Source organism: Ptychodera flava, chromosome 5 (assembly GCF_041260155.1).
Source record: "Ptychodera flava strain L36383 chromosome 5, AS_Pfla_20210202, whole genome shotgun sequence".
In the NCBI taxonomy this organism is placed as follows: Eukaryota; Metazoa; Hemichordata; class Enteropneusta; family Ptychoderidae; genus Ptychodera; species Ptychodera flava.
In genome coordinates, this window is record NC_091932.1 from 1,029,613 (window position 1) to 1,057,416 (window position 27,804).

A 27,804-nucleotide genomic window follows, 5' to 3' on the forward strand; every position below is an offset into this window, starting at 1 on the left:
AAGTTTGGCTAACTTTTGCCAAAATCTTCTCGCCAAACGCTACTTTTTTCTCGCATTTGCGATTTGGCGAGCGGGCAGCGGAAACACTGATATATGATCAGTACATATCAATAACTGTCAACTTACTTAGGGTCAGCTGGTCCATCTGGTAAGGGTTTCATAGACAGTTTACACAAAGACCTGAACACAAGGAATGCATCTTTTTGTAAAATATGTGAGAATGGTGCAGCTTCAGTTGGTACTGCATTTTTTTCATCCAGTATTGTCTCATCTGCATTGGTAGATGTTGTAACTGGTGTATCTGACATTCCTGCTTCAGCACCTGAGTCATCAGCATGTTGAGAATTTACAGAAGCTTGTTCTGCAAATGAAGAAACACAATAAAATAGAGCGTGATGACTGTATTTTTATTAAAATGCTCTTTTGGACATGTGGAATATTTGGCAAATATGACTAGTGAGCATTAGCAAATATTGAGTGAATGACTGATGTATTTTATCATGAGAGTAACATTTTATATGACTTCACACTGTACACAACAAAAATCAAATACAGATTACAGCTTCTCTCTCCGATGGTGGTTAATAATACATGTTGTCACATTTCTTGCATTTTTAACCCTTTGAGCGCTGCAATTTTTCCCATCAAAATTATATATGCAACATTTTACCAATTTTGTGAATTTTTCTGTAATTTTTTTGACAATTTTGGATCAAAGGGACATCACATTTTATTTGCTTCAGATTGTTATCAAAATTTTAGCAAAAATTAGAAAAAAATTGACTGGTGTATATTTTGATATAGGCGACAAAAATTGACCCTGGCGCTAAAAGGGTTAATGCGGTTCAAGCTTACCATGGTTGCAAATCATGAAATGTACAACGTAATGGCACTTTTATTCACTTGAATACTGACATTATATTGCAGATGTCCATCTTTATATATAAAGCCATGATGATGAGAGGAGAAAATTTACAAGTACTGTAATCTATAATTTCTCCTTTCAGTGGAAAATATTCATTTTGTATAAATTTGATTACAAGAACTGTATGTCACATTTCCACATTTTCTATTCTATATGTTTGCCATATCGTTGTAGTTTGATGGACGGTGGCCCTTTACTTGATCTAAGTTACTTACTGCTCAAAGGGATGAATTGACTGAACAGCTGTGCTATATTTTTAATCAAATTGATGATGTTGTGCATCAAATCAAGAAATTTCAAATCATGATTTCTCAAAGCAAGAGCTTATCAAGTATACAGTTAATACATTGATTTTATTACCACACTGATTATTCAACGTACTGCCAGTAAATCTGAAGATATATCTCTTTAGACAGAGTGTCTCCAGCTGTGCAACATTAAGACCATAAGTGTTGGAATATGCATGCTAGGAATTACACTTTGATCATTTACCAAGTTGATTTGGCCCTAACCCACTGTTGTGTACGTTGAGTATGGACCTGTTTACAGGACATCAATAGTAAAATCGTAATCAATGGTAAAACACTTGCACATACAACTTACCTTGCAGGACAACTTGATCCAATAAATCTTCAACAATACCTGCTACAATCTCATCCACATTGTCTGTATCTGTAGTTGTGTCATGTGATGTGGCATCTGATTCAGCTGTTTCACTAACATCTGCACTAGCTATATTTACTGCTGCACTAACTCCTGAAGAATCTGCAAATAGATTGTTTTATTCTACACTCTAATACCAATGCACGGGATTATAGAGAGGTTGCAGGTCAAATTGAAATCAATACCTATCAATTCCACCTTTCTTCATGCATTGGATTACACTTCGAAACTTTCCATGTGTGACATAACAACACAGAAGAGTCAGATTTAATGCATTGGTGAAATAACCTAGGTTATGCTCTATTTCCCTTGCCCAATACACAACGTGTGAACAAGCCACTAGAGTATGCTTTATAATGGGCACAAGTTCCCAGCAGTGTTATCAACACTTGTTCTGTAAACGGTAAAGGAAGGGTAAGATAAAAACTATAAAACTTTAGCACATCACTTTTAATGTGAAAAATGCAGCATATTTAGGTTACATTTGAAATACGAATTGATCCATTGATTATTCATTAACAAATACACACCGCAACATGAAACCTTGTCTTTTTTACTATAAAGATGTGAATTATGAGGTCAACATCTCAAATCAAAACATGCCTAGTGTGAAGTTGGCTCAGAATATACAATCAATTTCAGTAATTATTCCAAAGCCCATTATTTGATCAATGAACAAACTATACAAAGAGAAGCAAAGGAATTTTTGCACAGAGGACCAGGCAAGTTACTACAGAATATGTTCACCAATCTATACATTAAAACTTCTCCCTGCAGGAAAAAAGATAACAAATAACTAGCAGTGCAGAGTATACTTTTCCAGAATGAACCATATTTCAGAAATACCTGTTGTATTTTCATTGTTCTGTGACATCTCAGATTTGTTACTTTGCAAACTTTGTGTCTCATCTTTCTGATTTGATGATTTGTCTGTCTGTGATCCAACATCTTTTAATTCTTTGTCTTTTGCTTCCTGTATCTGTGCACAAAAAGAAGTATCCTGGTTAAAGAAGTCATTGTACATCGAAATGTCTTTGGTGTCTGGTGATATCACAACTAACAAAAATATGTCAAGCATGGAAAAGTTTATTTAAAAGATTAACCCTTTTCCTGCCAAGTTAATATTTCACCATCAGGTCAAGTTGGTTAAAACTAGTAAAGAAAAATACCGTCAAGGACAGTGTGCTCACATTCGGTTTGAATTGGTCCATTCGAGAAATATTTAAACCAGGAACAAGAATGACAACAGCAAATAAGGTCTCCAACTTAGGTACTAGAGGTCATCTTTAGGAACATGCATATCAACTTCTATAGCAATGGGACAAGCAGATCCTAAATACATAAGCAAATGTCAACAAAAAAACATAGACAGAGAAGGTTTGATAAAAAGAAAAGGTGGGAGTGGGTAAAAAAATGTACAAGGGATCTGGTAAAAAAGTAATGCTACCTCATCAATCTTCTAGACCCTACCCTCCTGAATATCAAATGATCCATCCCTTGGTATTACATAACACCAGATGTCATTGACAGGAAATATATTTACAACCTTGGGAATTTTTTAATTAATGCCATGAGTGTTATCATTCTAATGTAAACAGCACTTAAGTTAGTTACAGATGGTGAAATGCCTTCCACTGTGGGCGGTGATTACAACATCTGGAATTATCCTGGATCCAAATTTCTCATCAGTTCTTGTATGTCTTACTTAGAAAAGTTGCAAAAATTGGTCCGCAATGAAAAAATTCACCCAAGCTTTGTTTTCTGGATCAAATTTTCCTACAAATTGATACCAAATATGACAAAATTATGTTCACAGCCTTCAAAACTGTCTCAAAACATATCCTGGGTTGGTGTAGGTCATTTAAGGTCACAAACTGAGAAAATTACCTATAGTAAAATATACAAATTTGGGGGTTTCCCAACACTTTGAGCAGAAAATTTATCTAATAACATCCCTCGGGGCTTTACACCAAATTACAAAGCTATCAAATAAGTAATTTTGAGAACAAGTTTTCTTGACCAAAAATGACAATATTGTCTTAAAAATACAAATTTGTATATTTCAGGACAATTTCCACATATCTAACTATTGTTATATCTGTACGTCTGTGTACCAAATACAAAAGCTGTCTGTCCAGGGGGTTTAGAAAGAAAATACTGTTTAAGATTTTTGACCAAAAATGACAAAATTGCTCCAAAATAGTAATTTTCAATTTTGTCATAATTTCAACAAATTAGAAGCGTAACACCCTCGCAAAGATCCAACCCAAATTTGAGAGCAATTGGGCTGGCGGTTTCAGAGAAGAAGAATTTTTACTGAAAATGAGAAAAATCACCAAAAAATTCAGTAAAAATACAAAATTAAGGATATCTTCACAATATTCAAAAAACTGTATAAGGTTCACCTCAGGTACTTGCACACAAATTTTCAAACCAATCAAAACAGCGGTTCTCCAGATATTAATTCTTGACCATTTTCACATTTTGTACGCTCATTTGCATATTTTTGGCAATGCAGACTTCATTTGAACAAAATCCCATCTATAGCCCAGGATGCATCCACACACCAAATACCAAGCTGAAATGTGCAGCGGTTTGCGTGTTTTTGATGTTGACGGACATACTGTACGTACATACATACATACATACATACATACATACATACATACATACATACATACATACATACATACATACATACATACATACATACATACACACATACATACAGACGCCATCGACTTCAGCTTATACGATAAACTCACATTGGTATAACCAAATGTGAGCTAAAAACATGTCCCATATGAATAAAGACTTGAAGATTTGAAGGTCCCTAAAGATAGAGATACTGAAAACATGAATTTTTCGGACTAAAGTTGCTATAACGTTCCAAGCCACGCGGGTGAAAATACTTAATGGTGTTGGCTCAATAGCACTTTTTACTGACTTGGGAGATGGGAAGGTGATACTATCTGGCAGGTAAAGGGTTAAGGAAATGAGGAGACAAGAACATAGGGCCAAAGTCCCTGAAGCTACTATAGACATGGATACAAAATTAAGTATTTCCTGACTGTATGAAATTATCTCACTTAGGTCATCCTAGGGACTTGTAAACCAAATATTAAAGCTGTCTGACCAGCGGTTTTGAAAGAACAAGCAACACAACAGTTGACAGAGCTCTGCTGTGTTATGTAGAGAATAACCTTTTGTGACACATGTATGGATGAAGAAGGTGGATATCTTTATTAACATTGTAAGTGAGTTCTGTTGAATAACTTGAGACTGTACATACTCAGAGAAAGCACACTGAAGAGACAATTGTTTGAAACTTAAGAAGTTCAAGGTCATCAAAAGCATTATAAGGAATCATGTAACTTTCATTGCACTGTTTACACAGATTGCATAATTGCTATAAATAGCACATGAGGAATCTTACAGCCCAGCTTTACCATAAAAACCCTATCACTTTGACCACTCTTTTAATTGACCACTCTATTTTTTCCTCAAAAAGTACTTTTTTTATCCTCACCAAGTCAACCATAAATGGAAATTAGAACTTTCTCTATCTCTATCTCTATTGACTATTTTGAGCAATTTCTTTTAGAAAACACACAGGGCACAATAAATGACGGTTCAGAATATGTCAAAGTTGGGATTCAGGAAAGTTGCCTTTACATGTTTTAATCCTCCAAGATGGTAAGCATTTCACTATAAACTGTCAAAAAAAGTTGAACTTTCTGATAATTCTACACTAAAATTATTTTGGCTTTGATGATTTCCTAATTAATTCAATTATTTAAAATCATATTAATTATTTTTTTCTGGGTGAATTGATAGGGTTTATACAGTACAAGAATTACATACAATGTAAGTCAAATTTTGACCAAAATGACAAAAAAATTCCTTAAAAATACAGATTTGCATATTTCATCACAATTTGAACAAATCTAAGTTGGGTTATCCCTAGGGACCTGTATACCAAATAACAAAGCTGTCTGACCAGTGGTTATGAAGAAGATTTTTTACCAAAAACACCTTTTTTGGCATTAATTTGCCTATTTTCAACAATATCAAAAAATAAAAAAAAATAGTTTCTCAAAATCATATTTTTCATCTACACAACAAATATCAAATCAGTAAGTACTGCGGTTCTCAAGATATTTGAGTGGACGGACGCCTCACAAACGGACATACATACATACATACATACATACATACATACATACATACATACATACATACAGACTGACGCCGGACGCCGGACGGATACCCATCCCAATAGCTTCTATAGACTATAGTCTATAGTAGCTAAATATACCAACACACTTCAAGTTTTTGTTTCACACTGGAATCATTTCAATGTAAACATGGGAAGAAACATTCTACATTATCATATTTTACTAAGTGTTTCATGGTAACATATATTTCGATTCAGAAAATCTCAGAGGTAAGTAGCCTTGTGTGAAGGAGAATTTTCATTTGCTCTGTTGAAATAGAAAAGAGGCTTGAGGTGGCTGTTCAGAACTTCCATTTAGGAACTGAAATTTGATAAAATTTCTGAAAGATAGCCATTAACAACATATTTTATTCTGGTGACTGGTAGTGCATGGAGATACATTGTGGCGAAGGGAGAATCTTTCACTTGATGGGTTTCACCAAGTTGTGGGATACATTGTGGCGAAGGGAGGATCTTTCACTTGATGGGTTTCATCCAGTTGGGGGATACATTGTAGCGAAGGGAGGATCTTTCATTTGATGGGTTTCATCCAGTTGTGGGATACATTGTGGCGAAGGGAGGCTCTTTCACTTGATGGGTTTCATCCAGTTGTGGGATACATTGTGGCGAAGGGAGGCTCTTTCACTTGATGGGTTTCATCCAGTTGGGGGATACATTGTAGCGAAGGGAGGATCTTTCATTTGATGGGTTTCATCCAGTTGTGGGATACATTGTGGCGAAGGGAGGCTCTTTCACTTGATGGGTTTCATCCAGTTGTGGGATACATTGTGGCGAAGGGAGGCACTTTCACTTGATGGGTTTCATCCAGTTGTGGGATACATTGTGGCGAAGGGAGGATCTTTCACTTGATGGGTTTCACCAAGTTGTGGGATACATTGTGGCGAAGGGAGGCACTTTCACTTGATTGGTTTCATCCAGTTGGGGGATACATTGTGGCGAAGGGAGAATCTTTCACTTGATGGGTTTCACCAAGTTGTGGGATACATTGTGGCGAAGGGAGGATCTTTCACTTGATGGGTTTCACCCAGTTGAGGGATACATTGTCATAACTAACAAAGTCAAACCATGCTGACAAATTTCAAAGCATACTTACAGCTTGTTGTTCCATTCTGGAGAAAATGACATTCAACATTTGAGTCAGTGTAGCTTTAGCAGTTGTTTGGTTGATGAGATTTTTGCTAGCTAGATATATATTGTAACATGTCCTGACAGCTTGTAGCAATGATCCTTCATGTACTTCACATGTTGTTGATGTTACAGCTGTAAGGAGGGCCTGTACAGAAAAGAAAGAAGTCAAATCAGAAATATAATTTAATTGCTACCTAGCAGCCAAGTTTCCAGCTCAAAGATCCAGCTATACCAGGCAATACAAGTAATCTGGTATTAATAATGTACAAGTAGCACAACTTGGTAACCAGTACTTGTACAATTGGATTATTGGAATCACTGCACACATCTAATCACTAAGTGCCTTGCAATAGCAGTCTCCATCTATAATTAGATATTATTCCCTAACATTTTTCTTCGTTCAGCGAAGGAAAATACGAGTGATATAATGGCTGTGTCACCACAAGTCCAAGACGAGTGGTGACACAGTCATTACGTCATGAGTATTTTCTTAGCTGAACAACGAAAAATATTAGGGAATAACATACTTATCACGTGCAAGAGCCAAGAATTCAATATTTTTGGCAAAATAAAAGGAATTTTCCACAACAGTTCTGCATTTAAACTTCTGAACTACTTTTAAAATAAAATCAATGTGCTTTGGGCCAGTTGTCAATCATTTCTAGTCTGTCGCATGTTCGAAAACGAACCTCCCATATTGGTAACAAAACTAACAACACAGAAGGAATCAAAATTTCGTGAGTGGATGTATTTTGTCAGACTCTAACAATTAAGACCGATTTTATAAATTTTCACATCATACGAATATTGATCACATGAGAAATACAGGTCGACATGTAGTTTGTTAACATTGATGAGCATATCAAAGATAGTCGAAAAAAGTTTTGGACACACCAGAATTGATGGCATAAACATGGGTTGTTGCCACAGAGAACTGCCAGAATATAAATCCTGGAATTTTCTGTTCAAAAACGACAAACTTGGCTTGTGCATGTGATAAATCTTCATTATTTTTATATTGATTCATCATCATGTGACAAAATTATCATAAGAGAAATTTATTTTTCCTATGTAGGCAATGATTTTGACAATCTACAAGGTACTGGAATGTAAATATACATCATGGATATGTACGTAAGTATTCCAAGTACCTATTCTAATGTACTTGTAAATGTATAGAATATGGGAATATGATTATATGGGAATACAATTTGCTAGCTTACCTTGATTATTTGTAACTGGACCCCTTCATCAGTTTGTGTACCAACAAAGCATCCACATATTGTTTCTATAATTCTGTCTATCAATTTCTTGCCAGGAGTTGTAGCATCCCCAAGGTTGCCAGTTAAATGACCATAGGCAATCAATTTCTGTGAAAGAATACATATAACATCACTGTCACTAGCCAGGACATGATGAATTGATGGACATCATGCATGTCTGTGGAAAGTCTCACTTTCAATAAGGAATAGGAAATATTTATAATGACTGATACCCTGTTTATATGAAATGTCCATGGTGACAATCATTGATAAGTAGATCAGCTGTCATTTACAGGACATACATGTATTACATCACTCTGTGAAGGGCAGTGTCTAAAATCTGGACTGGACTCATTATTACTGAACTGGTTGAGTCCAGTCCAGGTTTTAGACACTGCCTCTGTCAAGTTGATGAACAAATGCATGAGAACTAAAGCCACAGTGACAACCACAGAACTGAACAAGATCACACTGTTTTCTATAAACAAGTCATCGTTGATGACACAGTCCCCACTTGTTAACGGGTACTTTGATTACAAGTCCTCAGAGAGGATAGAGTCTTCTTCATTAATTAGGTCTGTGATAAAAATACTTTGATACAGATAGTGATCAATGGCCAAGAATGAGTTCCACGGTGATGAAAACATAAAATCAATGTACATGTAGGCCACCATCCTAAAGTTCATTAACCCTTTTCCTGCCGAGCGCCCCTGTCCGTTATCCTGCCAAGTCGGTCAAAACCGGCCCCCTTTTCCGTGTCTACAGAAGATAGGCTCTCCTGCACGCTTTCCTGCCAGGCATTTGGCGGGAAAATACCGCATTTTCGGGGTATAGAGGGGCAACCGCTGATGAGGTTGTGTCGAGAAAATGACGAGGTCTCGGGCGTTGTTTGCCCCGGGGGACGTGCACTTTTATGCCCTTTTCTAGCTTACTTTTGCGGAAGTAAAGCTCGTTCGCCGGCACGCACGTCCACACCGGGGAAACATCACCTCGCTCGTGGGTTAGTAGAAGACCCAGGGGTTAGTGCTATGGGTGCGGCAGCACCCTCAAACCTGTCCTGTTCCCCCTGGGTTGTGTCACTTGGCCACGTACTTTGAACGACTTGGAAGAGTCGCACAGTGCAGTCTGCTTTGACGTAGTGTCAACGACATAGCTTCGCCATTGAAGGAAGGCGTGTACGTAGTTTGGCCAGTTCAGTGCACACTTAGCTCGTTAGTGTTACCGTTTCCTAACAGGTTAGTTGTGCAGTTGTTACTAAGGTGCAGTTTTGTACCACCTTAGCTCTGGACAGTGCAACTGCTCTATGCACTAACCCAAACGACAGATGGTTGGTACAACGTCTACGTCGCACGAGCACAGCCTCCGTTGGGCTGTGCCCCTCCCACGTGATACAACGCACGTTCATCCATTACTATAGCGTCCTTACGGATCTGCCAAAAACGAAAGTTGGGGTAAAAACAAAACAAACGAAAATATGCGATCATAGATAGTATTTTATTCGGGAATAATTTACATTATGCCGAACAATAAATCTCGGAGTCTGTCTCGATGTCCGAGTGCATGGTCCGTGTTTCAAAAATTACAATCGGGGTGGCAGATCCGTGTTACAAAAATTATAATAGGGGGAATTGTACAAAATAATCCGTCTAAACAAACAAACGAAAATATGCGATCCATAGATAGTATTTTATTCAGGAATAATTTACATTATGCCGAATAATAAATCTCAGAGTCTGTCTCGACGTCCAAGTGCATGGTCCGTGTTACAAAGATTACAATCGGGGGATTGTACAAAATAATCCGTGTTTCAATTTACAATCAGCGGGATCGTAAAGCACAAACAAACGGCACAACCGTGCTCAAAATGTGATCATGGTCCGTGTTAAGAATACAGTCAAGCCACTGTTAGGCGAAGCTGTCCCCTGTCCGTTATTTACGTCGGGTTCTCTTGCTGATGGGTGTCGTCGGGGCTGTGTGAGTAGAGGTCTGCACGCCAACGCTCCTCTTACCTCGTAGCATCATGCGATGATGAAAAGCCGCAAAACACTCGCCCTCGTGAAGATGAACCCCGCACAGACTACATCCTTTGGATGTCTCAGACAGTCGTCCGCTCGCAGTGGTCTTACCCTCTCTGCTGCATACTTTACAGCATTTCTGCCGCCCCTCCAAACAGCTGACAAAGTGCATCGGTGATTTTGTGGATTTATGTACGAGGCAAGAGAACGGTGGCCCCGCCCTCTCTCACACGGGGCGGCGATCGCCCACAATAACCGCCAATGAGTTGTTTCCCGACACGCAGATGAAACATCTTATGGGTCAGCTTACTATCAGGGTGTACATGCTTGAAGCATATATATGCATTTACCAGGGCAACATCAATCAGGTAACATGCCAGATATGTCCACCATCTGTGATTCTTGCGCCCAGTGTGAAAGTACTTGCGCTTCTGGTTGGCTCGGTCGACACCTCCCATGTACCGGCGATAATTATACAGCGACAGAGGCACTTGTCGCTGCTCGTCTCCCTCCCCCACTGGCACCATTGGCAAAAAATTGCACCGCCAGCTGAGGCGGTCTTAGGCGGTTGCCTTACAGATTAGCGTTGCCGAGACGGTCAATTTCGGCCGCAATCTATGTAGTGCCTCAGAGCCAAGTTAGCCCAAACTCCGCTAGGATACGTCACCATGCTAACCTGCCAAGTACGTACTCGTCCCCCCCAAAAAAACCAGTCCCCCAACGGGGTGGGGGACTGGCTGGGTAGCTTCCGCACCTTTCCCTGTCGTTGGACTCTCTGTGAACCCATTTCGAGAGCAAACGCCGTTCCTTGCCCAAAACCTGTCCTCGAACGACCCCTAGCGCGAGCAAGGGTTTGCTACACGTAGTTCCGTCGACTAGGCAGGAAAGGGGGTACCAAAAAGTAGCCCGATTTCCACCGCCTTGGCAGGATAACGGCCGTGGCTGCTCAGATTCTAGCTACACGAATTTCAAGCGGATTTTCACCGACTTGGCAGGAAAAGGGTTAAAATAGAAGATTCAAACAGTAACAGCAAGTTCAGATTGAAAGCAAGAAATGGTTCGTCTGATTGGAGTTTCATTAATACATATATTGCTAATAAAATTGTCAAAAATTGCCAACAAAGAGGAAAATCATAAGTTAAAGCTTTACACAATTCAAATGTAATTGAGTTTTATATCATTTTTGAACGACAAACGCCGCGAATAATGTTTCATCACGGGGATCAATTTCCCCCCCCCCCACCCCCTGTAACTACCACTGCCACTGAACATCGTCGTTCGATTCTTGATTTTAAAAATAACACCAAGATGATCACAAGACATGAACTAAGTACGACTAGAATCACTCGAAAATCAGGTGTAAAATCTTTCAGAGAACGTGTCAGAGTGGAACCACACGCGACGCCAGGATCGATGTCAACACGTTATAAACACGTCGGCCAACATGGCCACCGCCATATTGGAATTTATGCAATGTGAACTCGATCGCGATCGTGATCGTAGTCGGACAAAAAAAAAGATCATCGTTGTAAAATCATAATCAACCTAACTAGTCAACTGCTTCTTTTGTTTCTTTTGCGGTCCATTTCGTTGATCAAAGCATGGGAATGTGATCAAAGGCCCCGCTAGTGCTACACCGCCTATACTCTGTGAGTACTGTCCTCGATGTATACCGACTAAAGGTCTTTGTTGGTCGTAATAGTCATTGTAGAATGAAAACTTGTGAACAACCCAGCCGATTCTTCTATTGTTTTAACGTTCCTCTCAACACTTACAGGACAAGTTATTGGACGCATACCATACTTCACACCTTCCACTCTTTCACGAGGTTGAAAGTTGCAGTGAGCCCTAATGTGTAGACAATTCATGCAACAGCTGGTAGCTACGCAGAGCGCTAGCGTGTGAACTAAAGGATGGCGGGAATATTTTAAAGCATAGCGGGGAGAATCAAAGCGTAGCTGGGAGAGGCGAAAGCGTAGCGGGACCGCTACGCTAAAATGGCCTGGGGAGAACACTGATCCCTATATACAAAAAATCAGACATCCAGCTCTATTGGCTGGCTCAGAATTAGATATGCACATAATTAATGAGGTACAGTATGTGGCGTCATAAGGTCTCCCATCATACCAAATATGAAGGGTGTGGCACTTGTGGTTACCGAGTTATGGACAAATATGTATATTTGAGGTCAAAGGTCATTGAGGTCACGTGACATTTTGTCAAAAAAAAAATTGTATCGCTAAGTTATCCCTATATACCAAAAATCAGACCTCTAGCTCTATTGGCTCGCTCAAAATTAGATAAGTGCATAATTAATGAGGTACAATATGTGGCGTCATAAGGTGTCCCATCATACCATATATGAAGGGTGTAGCACTTGTGGTTGCTGAGTTATGGACAAATATGTATATTTGAGGTCAAAGGTCACTGAGGTTACGTGACATTTTGTCAACATGTCTGAGATATCTGCGTGAAGGGATGGACTCACGGATGGACAGACGGACGGACATGACCCAATCTATAAGCCCCCTGGACTTCATCCGTGGGGACTAAAAACTGTGTCACTGCATCCTTTTTGCAATATGAATACGATGAGAAACTAAATTTTTATTTTTCTTGGCCTTATACATGGGAGTCTACGTCTACGGAGAACTGACTTTTACATGGGAGTCTATGGAGAACTGCCTTATACATGGGAGTCTATGGAGAACTGCCTTATACATGGGAGTCTATGGAGGTGTAAACTAAAAAGTCCTCTAACACGGCCAAATTTGATCACATTGTGAAACAAATCGATGTGCATCTGTATGGGGTAGGTTACTATCCTTGAGCAAAGTTTGAAGGAAATTGACCAGGGCATGTCTGAGATATCTGCGTGAATGCAGGGACGGACGCACGCACGCACAGACGCGACCCAATCTATAAGTCCCCCTGGACTTCGTCCGTGGAGCTAACAAACTTTAAGAGTGTTTACAAAGATGAGCAAGTTGTCCTAATTTTTGAGATAGCTGAATTTTGCAAGGCTATTCCAAGCCCAGGAATACAATGTAGAGGTAGATAGGATGAATGTACAGTAGTCTGAGTAGTCATGTAGCATGTCTTATGTTAACTCTACTTGCCTGCAGACAGTCCAATGCAATATTAACAATTCTGGGGGACTTTGACTGACATGCCAATTCAAAAGGTAGAAAGTACTTGTCTGCTTCAACATAGTTCAGTTTTCCTTTTGGTATGGGTAGAGCTGAGGATGGACCATCTTCAATTCTGTCAATGCAAAAAGCAAAAGTGTATAAGTTCTAGTAAACATAGGGCCAATGTCCCTGAAGCTACTATAGACATGGATACAAAATTAGTATTTCCTGACTGTATGAAATCATCTCACTAAGGTCATCCTAGGGACTTGTAAACCAAATATTAAAGCTGTGTGACCAGTGGTTTCGAAAAAACAAGCGACTCAACAGTTGACAGAGTTTTGCTGTGTTATGTAGAGAATAACCTTTTGTGACACATGTATTGATGGAGAAGGTGGATATCTTTGATAGCTCATTTCAGGATGGCCTGACCATTGTAAGTAAGTTCTGTTGAATAAGTTGAGACTGTACGTACTCAGAGAAAGCACACTGAAGAGACAAATGTTTGAAACTTAAGAAGTTCAAGGTCATCAAAAGCATTATAAGGAATCATGTAACACTTTCATTGCACTGTTTACTCAGATTGCATAATTGCTATAAATAGCACATGAGGAATCTTACAACCCAGCTTTACCATAAAAACCCTATCACTTTGACCACTCTTTTAATTGACCACTCCATTTTTTCCTCAAAAAGTAATTTTATTTTATCCTTACCAAGTCAACCATAAATGGAAATTAGAACTTTCTCTATCTCTATTTATTTGACCACCCTATCATGACAAACTATTTTGAGCAATGTCTTTTAGATAACATACAGGGCACAATAAATGACGGTTCAGAATATGTCAAAGTTGGGATTCAGGAAAGTTGCCTTTACATGTTTTAATCCTCCAAGATGGTGAGCATTTCACTATGAACTGTCAAAAAGTTGAACTTTCTAATAATTCTACACTAAAATTATTTTGGCTTTGATGATTTCCTAATTAATTCAATTATTTAAAATCATATTAATTATTTTTTTTCTGGGTGAATTGATAGGGTTTATACAGTACAAGAATTACATACAATGTAAGTCAAATTTTGACCAAAAATGACAAAAAATTCCTTAAAAATACAGATTTGCATATTTCATCACAATTTGAACAAATCTAAGTTGGGTTATCCCTAGGGACCTGTATACCAAATAACAAAGCTGTCTGACCAGCGGTTATGAAGAAGAAGATTTTTTACCAAAAACGCCTTTTTTGGCATTAATTTGCCTATTTTCAACAATATCAAAAATTAAAAAAAATGGTTTCTCAAAATCATATTTTTAATCTACACCACAAATATCAAATCAGTAAGTACTGCGGTTCTCAAGATATTTGAGTGGACGGACGCCTCACAAACGGACATACATACATACATACATACATACATACATACAGACTGACGACGGACGCCGGACGGATACCCATCCCAATAGCTTCTATAGACTATAGTCTATAGTAGTAAAAATACATGTGGATCATTATTGGTGAAAGAGTTGTCTTGAAATCTGTGAATAGAACATTATTAGAAGTACATGCATGTACATGTATCGATGACAACAAACTGCAACAGTATCAGAGAGGTTGGAGGTTCAGCCATGTGAAAGACTTTGCTAGCATGTACAATGTATTATAAGATATTCAGTTATGGACTATCGTTAAAACTTTCATTATGATCAGAAATAGTGTGATCAAACTAGCATTATGTTTACAATTACTACGTACAATGTGGGCACTGCAAATATACCAAATAAAGGCATTGTATAAACAACACTGTCACAGATTACCCCCGGTAGGTACATGGTGGGGGGTGATACATGTACATGTAGGAAGGCTGTCATTTAATTGGAAATCACTGCAGGTTATTGGGACCTACTCTTGTATTTTCATTATGTCCATCCAGCTTAATTTCTACATAATCTTATTGTTTGCTCATTGCTTGTCATATTGCCAATGTTGTAGGCATTGTTAGAGCATTAAGGAAATTGTGTCTGTCTGAAAATGACAACTCTTTATCCCCATTTTACCTGATTACTGAAATCTTAACTAGCTAGTGAAGAGAAGCAGTACTGGAACTGTATCATTATAAAATACTAGACTGCAGGAATGAAAGTAACACTAAAACATTACAATGACACAATATCGACTAACTTTCCTGAGTCATGTCATACTTCCATGTTATTAAATGTTTGTTAATATTTTATTGTTTTAATTTCTTACAACTGCCCCGTTTAAGACAGTGGTCTAGTATAGAGGGGGAATGTCATAGAAAATTCAAATGTTACTCTAAAAGGTCTTACTCTTGTCCAAATACACCTTACAGCAGTCGGTGGAGCTTTGATTGGCTCAAGCTGCTCGGGCATCATCAATATTTCGATCATGACCACCATCCCTTGGGCAGGCAATAAATCGTGATATTGCCCTCGCTCTCATGTGTTATTATTTAAATGCTAACACTTCCCCATTCAATGACAAAAAGTTGATCATAGTTTGAAATACATACAAGTATTTCATTTCAAGTATTACACATATTTTGCCTGATCATCATTTTCAGGAAGCAAGTTGTTGATCTTAAAAATCTATCTTCATTTTATCTATAAAAAATGATATTGCTGACTATCACATTTAACTGCAAAGGCAAGAGAATGTTCACTTTTCAGTGGTTAATATACCTAGATAGTAGTTTACTGTAGTGTACACTATGAATGTCTATAGCACACGATATGCATCCAGCAACAAACCCATTAGTTTGCCAGATTACAAAACAGTGTTGTTTATGGATACAAGATGGCTGATAAACATAAGGCATTAGATGTTGACACTAGACTTTATGTGTCTCTGCAAAACAGAGCTAAACAGCCACAGAAGGTTATACAGATACAACACCGAGACAGATGACGCTTGATCTACTAGACTTGACACTGCAACCAGTTTGAAGAAAAAATATACGGCAAAAGAATTTTAGGATAAAATACTTACTGTTGGGTTTCTGTTTCTGCTTTGATTTCAACTGAAATGCAAACATGTGATAATCATTTAGTTTTGGCACTTTGAATATGACAATACAAGTCATTGACAATGACAGTCACCCTTGCAATTGGGAATATGTCACTTGAAGTGACTAAAAATACCGTCAATGACGCTGTACCTTTTCTAATGTGTGGCCAGGTCAGGTAATTGTTGTTGACATGGAGTTGTTGGCAAATAGTGACGATATAGTGGCATGAGGTGGGATATTAACCCAAAGAACCCAAAAGATGATTGAATATATCAATCAGAAAAATTCTAAGCTACAGTATAAACTGCCTAAAGATTGTTCAATGTGGAAAAAAGTTAAATGATTCAGAAATAAGAATAACAATTCCAGAAACAGAAAAGACGCACTTCCCTGCTGACCTGAGTGCATGTGAAAAACACAACCTGGTGTCTGTAAATTAAATGTATACCAAGTGAACATTTTAAGTCACTATTAACTGTTTTTTAAATGCAATTTCCAAAGAGTCCTATTAAAATGATGAAAAATGCTTATCTAGTCTTGTGTTTGTAAAACCTCACTGCTGATAATTGTTGTAGTATTGGGAAAAAAAATTAAAAATGATGAAATTACTGTTTTTAATAGACATACTTTCCTTGAAATACATGACCCTGTAAAGAATATATGCTAGAAGTGTTTATAAGTAATTTCTTTTCAAAAAATAATTTAATCTGTGACCAAAGGATTTTTATTAAGTTTAACATATTATAACATTGCATTTTGTTCTATCACCTTGTGCAGTGCAAATTTTAAAGTGACTGAAAAATAAGAATTTTGACAGAAAAACAGTCTTTGTGATGTAAAATTATGGGTTGACATAAATATAATTGTTAATCTCTTTGAAGTACTACTATAGTATAATTTAAAAAAGAAAAGTTCATGCAGAAAAGGTAACATACAGGTATATTGTCAGCAATACTAGTATAGTGTTCATTTAGACAAATAGATGAATTTTACATATGTGCTAGCTTTGTGGTCACTTACCCCAGAAAAGCTTTTTTCGCCATTTATAACCCGCACGATTTTTTACAAAATTCAATAGAAATAGTACAGGAAGTTGCCCATGTAATTTGAATCATGGGAAAAAAGCTCCAGGCTTGGAGCTTGCATCATGTGACATGGAAGGGACCATTTTCCCATGGGTATGGCATTGTCCACTCAGCCATGCTGAAACCAGGCTGTGCGTATTTACACAACTTTTGTTTATACTGAGTATCCTTGCATAAACGATGAATCACTCATAATAAACTGTCTACTGTCAGATTTTGTGTTGCTGTTTACTACTGTGTTACTGTGAGTGGACAATGTGGGGGCCATACCTATCCGAAGATGGTCCCTTCCATATCACATTATGCAAGCTCCAAGCTTGGCGCTTTTTTCCCATGATCCAAATTACATGGGCAACTTCCTGTACTATTTTTCTTGGTTTTTGTAAAAAATGGCGCAAGTTACAAACGATGAAAATAGCTTTCCCGGGGTAAATGACCACAAAGCTAGCACATATTTAAAAATCAGCGCCAATGGCACTTGATCACAACTGGCACATTGTGAAACTACTCTATCTCTGGGTAACCTGTACAGAAATACTGAATGGGTAGGTGCTGCGGGTTTGGAGTTTGTCAGTAAATGCACACAGAAAACAAAGTCCCGAAGTAGCGAATTCCAGCCATTTTCAAACCACACTGTTTGTCAGTGGGGTAAGCAATATTCGCAAAAATCACATTTCCAGGCTAATAGACTATGTTTACGAAATCACACGTCCTTATTACAAAATAAAACGATCTTTGTCTTTAAGTCAATGCGCCAGTAAACAGGTCCAGCAGCTAGTTATGTCATCAAGTCTGTAATGTTAAGGGTCATAACAAATGTGAGAAATCTAAAACATTAAATATGTTGTTTTTTATCAATTTTATTACCAAAAGCGCATGAAAATCTCTGATACTTTGAATCAGCCATCCTGCATATTTGTAACATTCATCAAAACCTCATTTCTGTTCCACAATTCATTAAATAGTCCACAATGCAGGATTGGTGTACATTCCAAAACTACATATATGAAAGACCCCTAAAATCAATTAGTTAAAGGGGGGTTAGAAATTTCCCAAAACTATCTAACCGCTGCTCCGTTTGGCTCCATTTTTTTGGAATCGGAACCTTGGAATTAGTCTGAATATCTCTACCAAATATCAATGCAGTCTGTTCAGCGGTTTTTGACTTTTTGTCGTTTACGGAAAATGGACACTGTCCACCACCGGTTGAAGCTAACCCTATATCACAACTTCCAGATGTGATAATGACCTATGGTCATTATGTTAAAAAATACCGCCAATGGCGCTTGGACATAATGACCGCCTAGTATTATCGGCATTTATCAACAACCACACTCACTGTGAATTAGACAGACCACGAAGTCAATGAGCAACATATAGCTGAAAGACTATTTTTCACATTGCGATTTTAAGCTCATTTTTATGAGAAAAGAGACATGTATATGTATATGGAGAAAAAGCAGAAGACATATTTGTAAATTGTTTGTTAAGTGACAATCATATGTGCATCTCTTGAAATTTTGTGGTTATAAGGTATAACAGTAGTGTAAGAATAATGAGGTATGAATAAGTTAGTAAAGCTAAGTTGACAGTAATTAAGATTACAAAATTATACACTAGGCTGGGAAATCTGATTGAAATAAATGTTGAAAAGTAGCAAAGTCATGGTCATCTTTTGTCAAATACCTTGTGTAAGTTCATGAACTTTACATAAATCTTGCTATGGATTTGTTGCTAATGGGCAATAACTGTGTTTCAGATCATTTGAGAGCAATCTATCCATGACAGGTTTAAATTGTAATATACTTCTATTTAAAGGAGAGAAACTTCTCAAATAATTTTTTCCCTGTAATTTGCTGTGAGAACACAAGGACAGATGCTCAGGACTCTATGCTGGTGCTACCTTGATAACTAACCTACAACTTGTAACGTCATTGTCTAACCTGTTCACCCCAATTCCTGTAGACAGGTCCACACTCTCCATGATAACAATGGGTTTGGGCCATACCATTGTAGTGAAAGACTGTAACATGTGAGGTTGTGGATACTTAATCTCTGGAATGTCAAAGTTTGTATATTGACTCAAGGATGTTTACTTAACAAATGCCTAGGGTCATCTCAAAAGTGAGAATCTAAACTATGAAATATGTTTTTTTAATGCTTTTGATGCCCAAACGACCATAGAAATCTTTTACACTTCGAATCAGCCATCCTGCATATTTCTAACATTCATCAAAACCTCATTTCTGTTCAACAACTCATAAAACAGTCCACAATGCAGGATTGGTGTACATTCCAAACTACATATATGAAAGACCCCTAAATCAATTAGATAAAAAGGGGGGTTAGAAATTTCCCAAAACTATCTAACCGGCGCTCCATTTGGCCCCATTTTTCGGAATTGGAACCTTGGAACCAGTCTATGTATCGGTATCAAATATCAACGCAGTCTGTTCAGCAGTTTTTGACTTTTTGTCGTTTACGGAAATGGACGACATCAAACACCGGTTGAAACCACCTCTATATCACAACTTCCAGTTGTGATAAAATCATCCTTGCTGAACTTCCCCTTAAAAATATGCCTTTGCCGGATACCAAACATACAGTGTTTGATCTAGAGTGCGCCATTGCGCATTTTGCGCAAAAAAATCAGCTTTGGCGCTATTTTCACAGGCCATTGCGCCATTTCGGGCGCAATAATTAAAGGCCAGCGCCAAGCAGTTTGTTTTTGCCAGGCAACTATGTTTTACGCCCATGCTCTACGCAACACGAGTATTTACCGTAAAGTGGTATATATTCAATCACGACATTTTGCGACAATGACGTAAGTTGGGATGACGTCTTTGACGAGACGTGTGCAGAAGCCCATGCGTAGCTATGCCAGCGGCTGTACGATGGTTACTCAGCGTGTTCATTTTTAGCCGGATGCCGGCCAAATTGACCGGCTACTTTCGTATTTTGGCCGGCTACTTTTCAACACTGTTTCGCTCTCTGGCCCGGAAATTCTGGTTTTGATAACAGTAATTAGATTTTTTGGTGGTCTTGCAAGCCGCAGATAATATTTCAGAAGTGCCGATATGGCTATATGTAGTCTAGCAATTTACGCGGTGAACTTGTTGCTATCACTGTAGTACCGCAATCAGCGAACGTGTTGTACTGTACACCGTGACTAGGAATCGCTCTCGAGGTCAACCTCGCTCGCCCGATCACAGCCCGAATTATTCCGACGTTCACATCGGGTATAGCCGAAAATTGGACTAACATACAATTACGTTATGCCCGCGAATAGCCGACCATTTCCGAATGAAGCCGACTTTTGTTTCGCTCAAACGCGGAAGAGAAAGTCGACGCTCGAGAGCTTTGGTTTTCTGCGTAAGAGTAGGGCCTAGTCTGATGGGTTTGGTAGGTTTTTGATCAAATCTAAAGCGACCACAAGTTACTGAGTCTCATTTTTCATACTTTCGAAACGCCACGTCAATCTATCCACGGTCGATCACGATGTCAACTCAAGTCGATCGACATCGCGTTTTGTGGAGGGGCCGTGGTTGTGTGCATCGCGGAAGAGAAAGTCGACGCTCGAAAACTTTGATTTTCTGACTTTGTCTGTTGGTTTTGGGAGGTTAGATCAAATCTAAATAAACAAAAATTACTTGGTCTCACTTTTCGTACTTTTGAAACGCTATGTCGATCACAGTGTCAAATTTCAGGTCGACCGATATCGCGTTGTGTGTACTGACTACCGGTGCTTTGTACACACACGGTGTGTAGTACAGGCTGGCGTTCAGTGTCGTTAGTTTGAGGTTTTATCAAACATGAACACTGAAATTTAGCTTTCATTTTCAATTATATTCAACATCAGCAAAAAATCAATAATCAGCTCACGGATTCGTTTTATTGTGAAATTAGTACAGTGAATTAAAATCACTGAAAATTGTGTTCCTATAATTCATTGAATTGACTAAACTCTTTGATTTTACTGTATCTTCAATCAAGTTTATTTAAATCAGTAAAACACTTTGTGCAGCCAGGTGGTCAGGATTCTAGCGGATCGTTTTCTGGGTTGTGAAAACCCCTATTCTATGATGTATTTCAAAATGTTTGTTCAAGTCATGAGCTAAACATAATTCTACACAACAGTCTGGTGAAATTTTGCTATTATCCATGTCAACTGAATGCAGTTGACAGGCCCGAGTGATATCAACTTAATTTTTCTAACTTTTTTAAACTTTATCCCTTGAAACATGTTGTAATTGGCAATGATAATGATTATTCTGTATGCTGAAATGGTCTTAAATACTGTACAAGAATGCATAAAATTACTCCAAAATGTCTTCAAAATTTAAAAATTTCTTGCCCACACACAGGGACGGGGACCCCGTCCCTGAAACCCTCTCCCCTTTGTGTATGTTGAAATAGCCTTTTATACACTTGTATAAGAATGCATGAAATTGCTCAGAATGTCTTCAAATTTAAAAATAATCCTTAACACTCTCATGCTGAAATGGTCTTTCCGTACAGTACAATAATGCATGAAATTACTCCAAAATGCCTTCAAATTTTAAAAATTTCTTGCACACAGGAAACCCTCCCCCTGTGTGTATGTTGGAATAGCCTTTTATACACTGTATAAGAATGCATGAAATTGCTCAGAACTGTCTGCCCCGCCCGCCCAGGGATTCTGGTTGCACACAGAAGCTAACCGCCTACTTTTCTGAATTTTCCGCCTACTTCAAAAATTTTTGAGAACCCTGGTTACTATGCCGTGACTATATCTGTAAAGCCGTCGGGTTGTCTCCTCACCCTAGCCCGATGATGAAGGAGGTACAAGGATGGAAGGGTCAGAAACTGACACGCAGACCGATGCTGCCGGTTCGCAACACAACCACATCCCGCAGGTGAATACAGTTTTGGAATTTTACCGTTGACTTTGATATGTAAGCTTAGACTGTAGTACGTTATGATCAAATAGCAAGCAATACGGTATACTATCTTACACAATGGAGTGGCCGGAACTGGTATTCAGTGCATGGTGTTGTGGACTCTAGTTTCTGACATTTCTTGGGTTGATCAAAATATCCGAGTGGTAGGGAATGGTTATGTTTGTAAACTGGCTGCGAGTTTCCGAGGACAAGTCACTAATGTTTATTTATTCGTTTGGCAGTGACTCGCATACCAGCGTGGTAGCCACGTGGGGTTTCCAGTCGTACAAAAACGGTTTAGATATTTCATATTTCTGTCATCAAACAAATAGAGAAGAGAGTGGTTTTTTTTGTCTCAGTTTAAGTTTTCTCTAGTATACGTAAATCTAGTATTTTACAGGTTTGATAATTTATCTTTTTCAACTTCTTTACTGTGAACCCCCAAATTTTATTTTAGTCCTTTACTCTAAAACTTGAAATTTTGAAGAAATATAAGATAAAGGACACACTCTCAAATCTAAGTTTATTATTTCTCTGGATACCGAAATCTAGTATTTAACATTTTTAATAGGTTATTTTTTTAATTTATTAACCCCTCTTTTTATTTTATTCCTTTACTCTTTACTTAAAATTAATTCAGAAATGTTACATGTTAGGGTGAAATCTTTATTAAAATCAGATTTTGCATTTCAGTGTTTACAGCTCAATAAAAAAAATAAATCCTATTTTCTTCTCTCAGGTGAAGTGGCTGTCACAATGGCACTGGCTGTACTATGGACATGATGAATGGTAGCTGATGGTACATGTCTATGTGCGGGGTCAATTCGCTAAACTTAGGCCACGCCCTTAGTTTGGTCATGGTTGGTACACTCTGACGTCACAACGCTGATCATTTACATCAAATAGCGGTCCCCATGCCATACCTTATCTCTGCCCCGTATCTGTTAACACAAGAGTGTGTGATCAGTGCAACCATGGAGGTAGTACCTCCATGGGGCAACCTACGCTATTTTGGAGTTATATGACTAATTACTAAACTTCATAAAATATGCAAATGAGCTATTTATTAACTTGACACTGCCAAATGCTTCTAAGTACAATTAGATATATATCACTATCAGATCAATATTTGTTGCACGTATCATCAAATTTGGTGCAGGAATTTCAGAGTTATATCACTAATTACAAAAGTTCATTAAATATGCAAATGAGCAGATAATTGCCATGACACTCACAGTATCATCATCAATTGTTTTGAGATTGTCATCTGTGAAAAGTTTCATGAAATTTTGTGCAGTATTTCTTAATATATGCAGTGTTGAATCTAGGATCAGAGAGTTGGGGGGCATTTTGGCCCATGCACTTTAATTTTGGAGGCCTTTTTGAAAATAAGTGGGGCATTTTTTTCATTTAATAATATTCATAGGATAATTATTATTCATGTTTCTTATTATAGCTATGCATTATAGTCATGTAGGCCCATTCTAGTTTTCTGAGACCTTCCAACAACAAACAGTTCACTAAATTAATTTCAATCATCATGACAAATTAGTTTACTTGACAAATTGTTCACAAAGTTTTAGAATAAATTGAAATCTCAGGGTGATCGATACTGTCATTTCCACTAGCTCATAAAGTAAAGTATCCACAGCAGAGCATGTGATTCACATAATGTATTTCCTGAACGATCTAGGTAGCCAATGCAGCCGTATAAGATTTACAGTGACCTGAGAAACCTTTTGATATTTCTATTCACTTGAAATATGTCATAAGTAGATGACCTTTGCCCATGATGAGTCTTCGCCGTGGCGATGTTTGCAAGTTAGATTTGCTGTTTCCCCATTTTGAGTGGAACTTTTTGAACTGTACCTTGCTCAAGAGTGAAGCTGGAAATTGTCACCATATCTTGGTGGCCATTCTGACCCGACTGAATTACAACAGGATTGCGTACTGCATGCACTGTCATGCATCACGGATTGCGTTTATTGATTGACCATGGAGCTAGAAGCAGACAATCATTGATAGCCTTGATTTTCTCTGGATAATAAATGGACAGATTTACGAAAGATGTCATTGTAGCTTGTATGTGACAGTGATTTGATTTTTGTGGAAACTCAGTCGGCCAGTTTCGGCCAAGGATGCCCGGATGATGAGTAAAGTTTTTGTGTTTTGATGCATTGGCTAGGGGGTCTGATCTAGGGAGTCTCATTAACAGCTTATGCCTGCCTGTAAGTATTACGGATGTACCAACAAGCGTGCGCGAGATTTCGAGAAGACATTCTGCATGATTCTGCATGATTCGAAACCCTAAGTGAAATTTTTGCTGGTAAAGATTGGCATTGACATAAATTTTCAAAATTATAAGCACAGTGCATGTTTTATGTATGCGAATGCCGTTTCTAAGAGGACTTCGTCGGCAGTTTGACGATCCCTAATCAAATTGGGATTAGGAAAAGACTTCAAGATGATGCTGTACCACAAAATTACACTCAAAAGCAAATACATTGGTGAAAAGGAGGGCATCAAGGGCGATTGTGGGAGACTTTCCATAAAAGAAAGAGGTTAATGGTTTAAATATTTATGATTTTTCTGAACCGCCGGAGAGTTTTTTGGGATCATCTTTCCTACAAATAGTTTACTAGTCTTATTATTCTTGTTATTTTGATGACATTGCATTTGTATTTAAAACATAGTAAAGTTTGCGTGATCAGTTGAAATCAGAAAGTTTCATTTTTGCTCGGGAATGTTTAACCGCATCTACGCAACTAGCACCCACGCGTCACGTCATCGGAATCGATCCATATGTTGAGCGTTATCTGGAACCAAGAATTGGTGCAAAAGAGTTTGAGAAAGAAGAAGATACGTAGATGACAACTTTCATTGATGTCGACAAAATTTCAGACCTAAGTCTTTTGTTCCTTTTAGAAAAAAATAGGCATGTCAAAGTAAACTTTATTATCCGGCATCCGTGCTGTGAGTTGCATTTTTCTACGATACTACGGCAGCAAGCCATATTTTTGTGGAGTCAAAAAAAATAATGAGCAATTTGCAACTAAATTGTAAATAAAAACAAGTGCGGAATTACAAGGGATTTTCCCAAAATAACTAATCACATGGATTTCTTAAAATGGTCCAAAATGAATCAATATTTTATCAGTCCGGGTCATTTCCAAAATTCGCGACTCATTATGATAATGTATTCCGGCTTTTAGCCAATCATCGACCAGATTACATCATTAATAAAGTACAGGTCACGCTGGGTCACAAATTACCCACCAAGTGTGATTGGCAGTTTTGGGCCGCTTATTAAGCGAATTTCGACTGTCAACATAATCCATGTGTTCTGCAGAAGGTCATGTCCAACAAGGAGTCCGATGAGTGAAGAAATATTCGAAATATTGACGATTCATTTCTACCCCCAGTTTATCGATTTCGCTCAAGTACCGAGAATCATTTTGTGGATGTTCGTCATCTCTATTAGAAGTACTGTTATAAAGGTTATTTGCGTATGGCGTTTTGCAAGAAGGAAGAGCGATGTCAGAGCTTTAAAATGATACCTGTTTTGTAGTTGTCCTACGCAGACTAAAAATGCTACGCAATTTTGAAAATGTGTTGACAGAGCGGCCACACAACTGTAGAACGGTAGAATTTATTTGTGATCGCTGCCATCAGTAATTTTTCTCCATGATGGGTCGCCAGGTCAAGGCTTTCAGTTGTTTTACTTTTTTCTTTTTTCTTTCATGAATGTAGTGTTGAATTTTTTCAGACTTTTTTGTCCACAACCGGTGGTGAAGCTGGGGTCGACTTTCACGCTTTTGATTTTTCGGTTTCTCTCCACGACCTGTCGCCCAGACGTTGCTGTAATGTGTTGAATTTTTCCCAAAAGTTTTCCAAATAACTGGTCCTGAGGTTGTGGCTTTCAGATTTTGACCATTCTCAATTATTTTTTCCAAGACTGTACCAAGTTGACAGCAGAAAACTGCTACTCGGATTCGCAATCTCTTCCTACCTCCGTGGCAGTTTCTAATGTGAGTTGTGAGAACGGCAAAATTTCAGGGTGTTTCATGACTGTACTTTGAAAGGATAAATTGAAATTTCATTTAGTGCCCCTAGAACATGAAAGTGTGTTTGAAGTTTAATTTAGTGCCCCCGAGAACATCAAAGTGTGTATGTGCATGTATAACTATTGTTTGTTAGATGAGGGACACACCAATTAGACTCGGACAGATGAGTCGTTTCCGGTTGTCCGCTTTGTCTCTCCTCCCTCTCCAATGGGGAACAATGCTTGGAATTATCTCGTCATTCGTTCATTCTTTTTCTATATGTAACTGAAAAACTAGCACTTTGAATTGGCAATTTTCGATAACCATTTTTTGTCATAAAAAGAGTTATCCGTATTTTAAAACCAGCATTGTAATGGCTAAATAGGCTGAGCAATGTCGTCATACAGTTCTCTTCGGGCGTTTGTGAAATTCAACATTTTTTTTTTTTCAAGTGATAACAGCTAGCATGCAATGCTGATCAAAATGTTTTGCCCAAATATACAATCATTTTGGCTAAAGTTGAGTTCGTTTTGTCACAAGGCGATATCGAAGATGTGTTCAGCCACGGTGGGGGGACCGTGGTTCAGCTCCAAACACGGCCTCCCTTAACCCTTTCACCACCATGGTTTGTCCCTAATCCATTGTTTTCTATGGTAAAGTTGGACCTGTACACAGGGAACTGGGGGTGAAAGGGTTAACGTTGTTACTTATAATGGAGCTACCAAAAGAGAGCTTCCTTCGGTAACTGGTGGAGCCACGTGCCCTTCTTTTACTTCTGAATTTATCGATGTGTCCGTGTATTCGTCGGAAACACCAAGTTCGAAATCCTGGAGTTCGGTATCGCTGGATTCCGGTTCAAAGTTATAAGGTTGGAGGCAAAATGTATCCATGGGGCAGCAGCTCAATACAAACGTCCGGTACATCAGCCCCCCTAGCGATACCCCCTAACTTCCTCAACCAAAAATGAAAACTGTATGTCATCAAATGTCAAGCCTCTCTGAGGAATTCCAATAGGTGGCGCTTCCATATCGCTAAAATGGCGTCATACACATCAGTTAATAAAATATTAATGTCTAGGAGAATAAACAGCACGTTTTTCATCTTTTCATCATAAATGTTACAAAAATAATCCTCTTCAGCTTTTAAAGGCAGGTTGATATTTGGGTGGACTATCCCTTTAATTTTCACTGGTGCACCAAAGTTGCATAAACAATCAAAAAGAACAACGAAATGTACAGTCTAACTGTTACGTTGTGACTGAAGTCAAGTTTTGACATGATTTTGATACTGTGCAGGCAAACTAAAGACTTTATTGGACAGTGTTCGATTGTGCAAGTACAGTTTACATGTAAGTAAAGCAAAATGCA

At 38.2% G+C, this 27,804-nt stretch overlaps 1 protein-coding gene across 4 annotated transcripts in view; it reads right to left on the reverse strand.

The window, feature by feature from the left end:
• LOC139132401 (brefeldin A-inhibited guanine nucleotide-exchange protein 1-like) overlaps nt 1-27,804 on the reverse strand; it is a 183,288-nt gene that overhangs the window by 133,753 nt on the left and 21,731 nt on the right. For all 4 annotated transcript variants that reach the window (XM_070698743.1, XM_070698742.1, XM_070698745.1 and 1 more), the window contains 7 exons: nt 16,372-16,402; nt 13,350-13,494; nt 8,177-8,323; nt 6,919-7,098; nt 2,435-2,567; nt 1,529-1,690; nt 127-361 (listed from right to left, as the gene is read on the reverse strand). In XM_070698743.1, the coding sequence (XP_070554844.1) occupies nt 127-361; nt 1,529-1,690; nt 2,435-2,567; nt 6,919-7,098; nt 8,177-8,323; nt 13,350-13,494; nt 16,372-16,402 (1,033 nt within the window). The remainder of the gene's footprint in view (nt 1-126; nt 362-1,528; nt 1,691-2,434; nt 2,568-6,918; nt 7,099-8,176; nt 8,324-13,349; nt 13,495-16,371; nt 16,403-27,804) is intronic.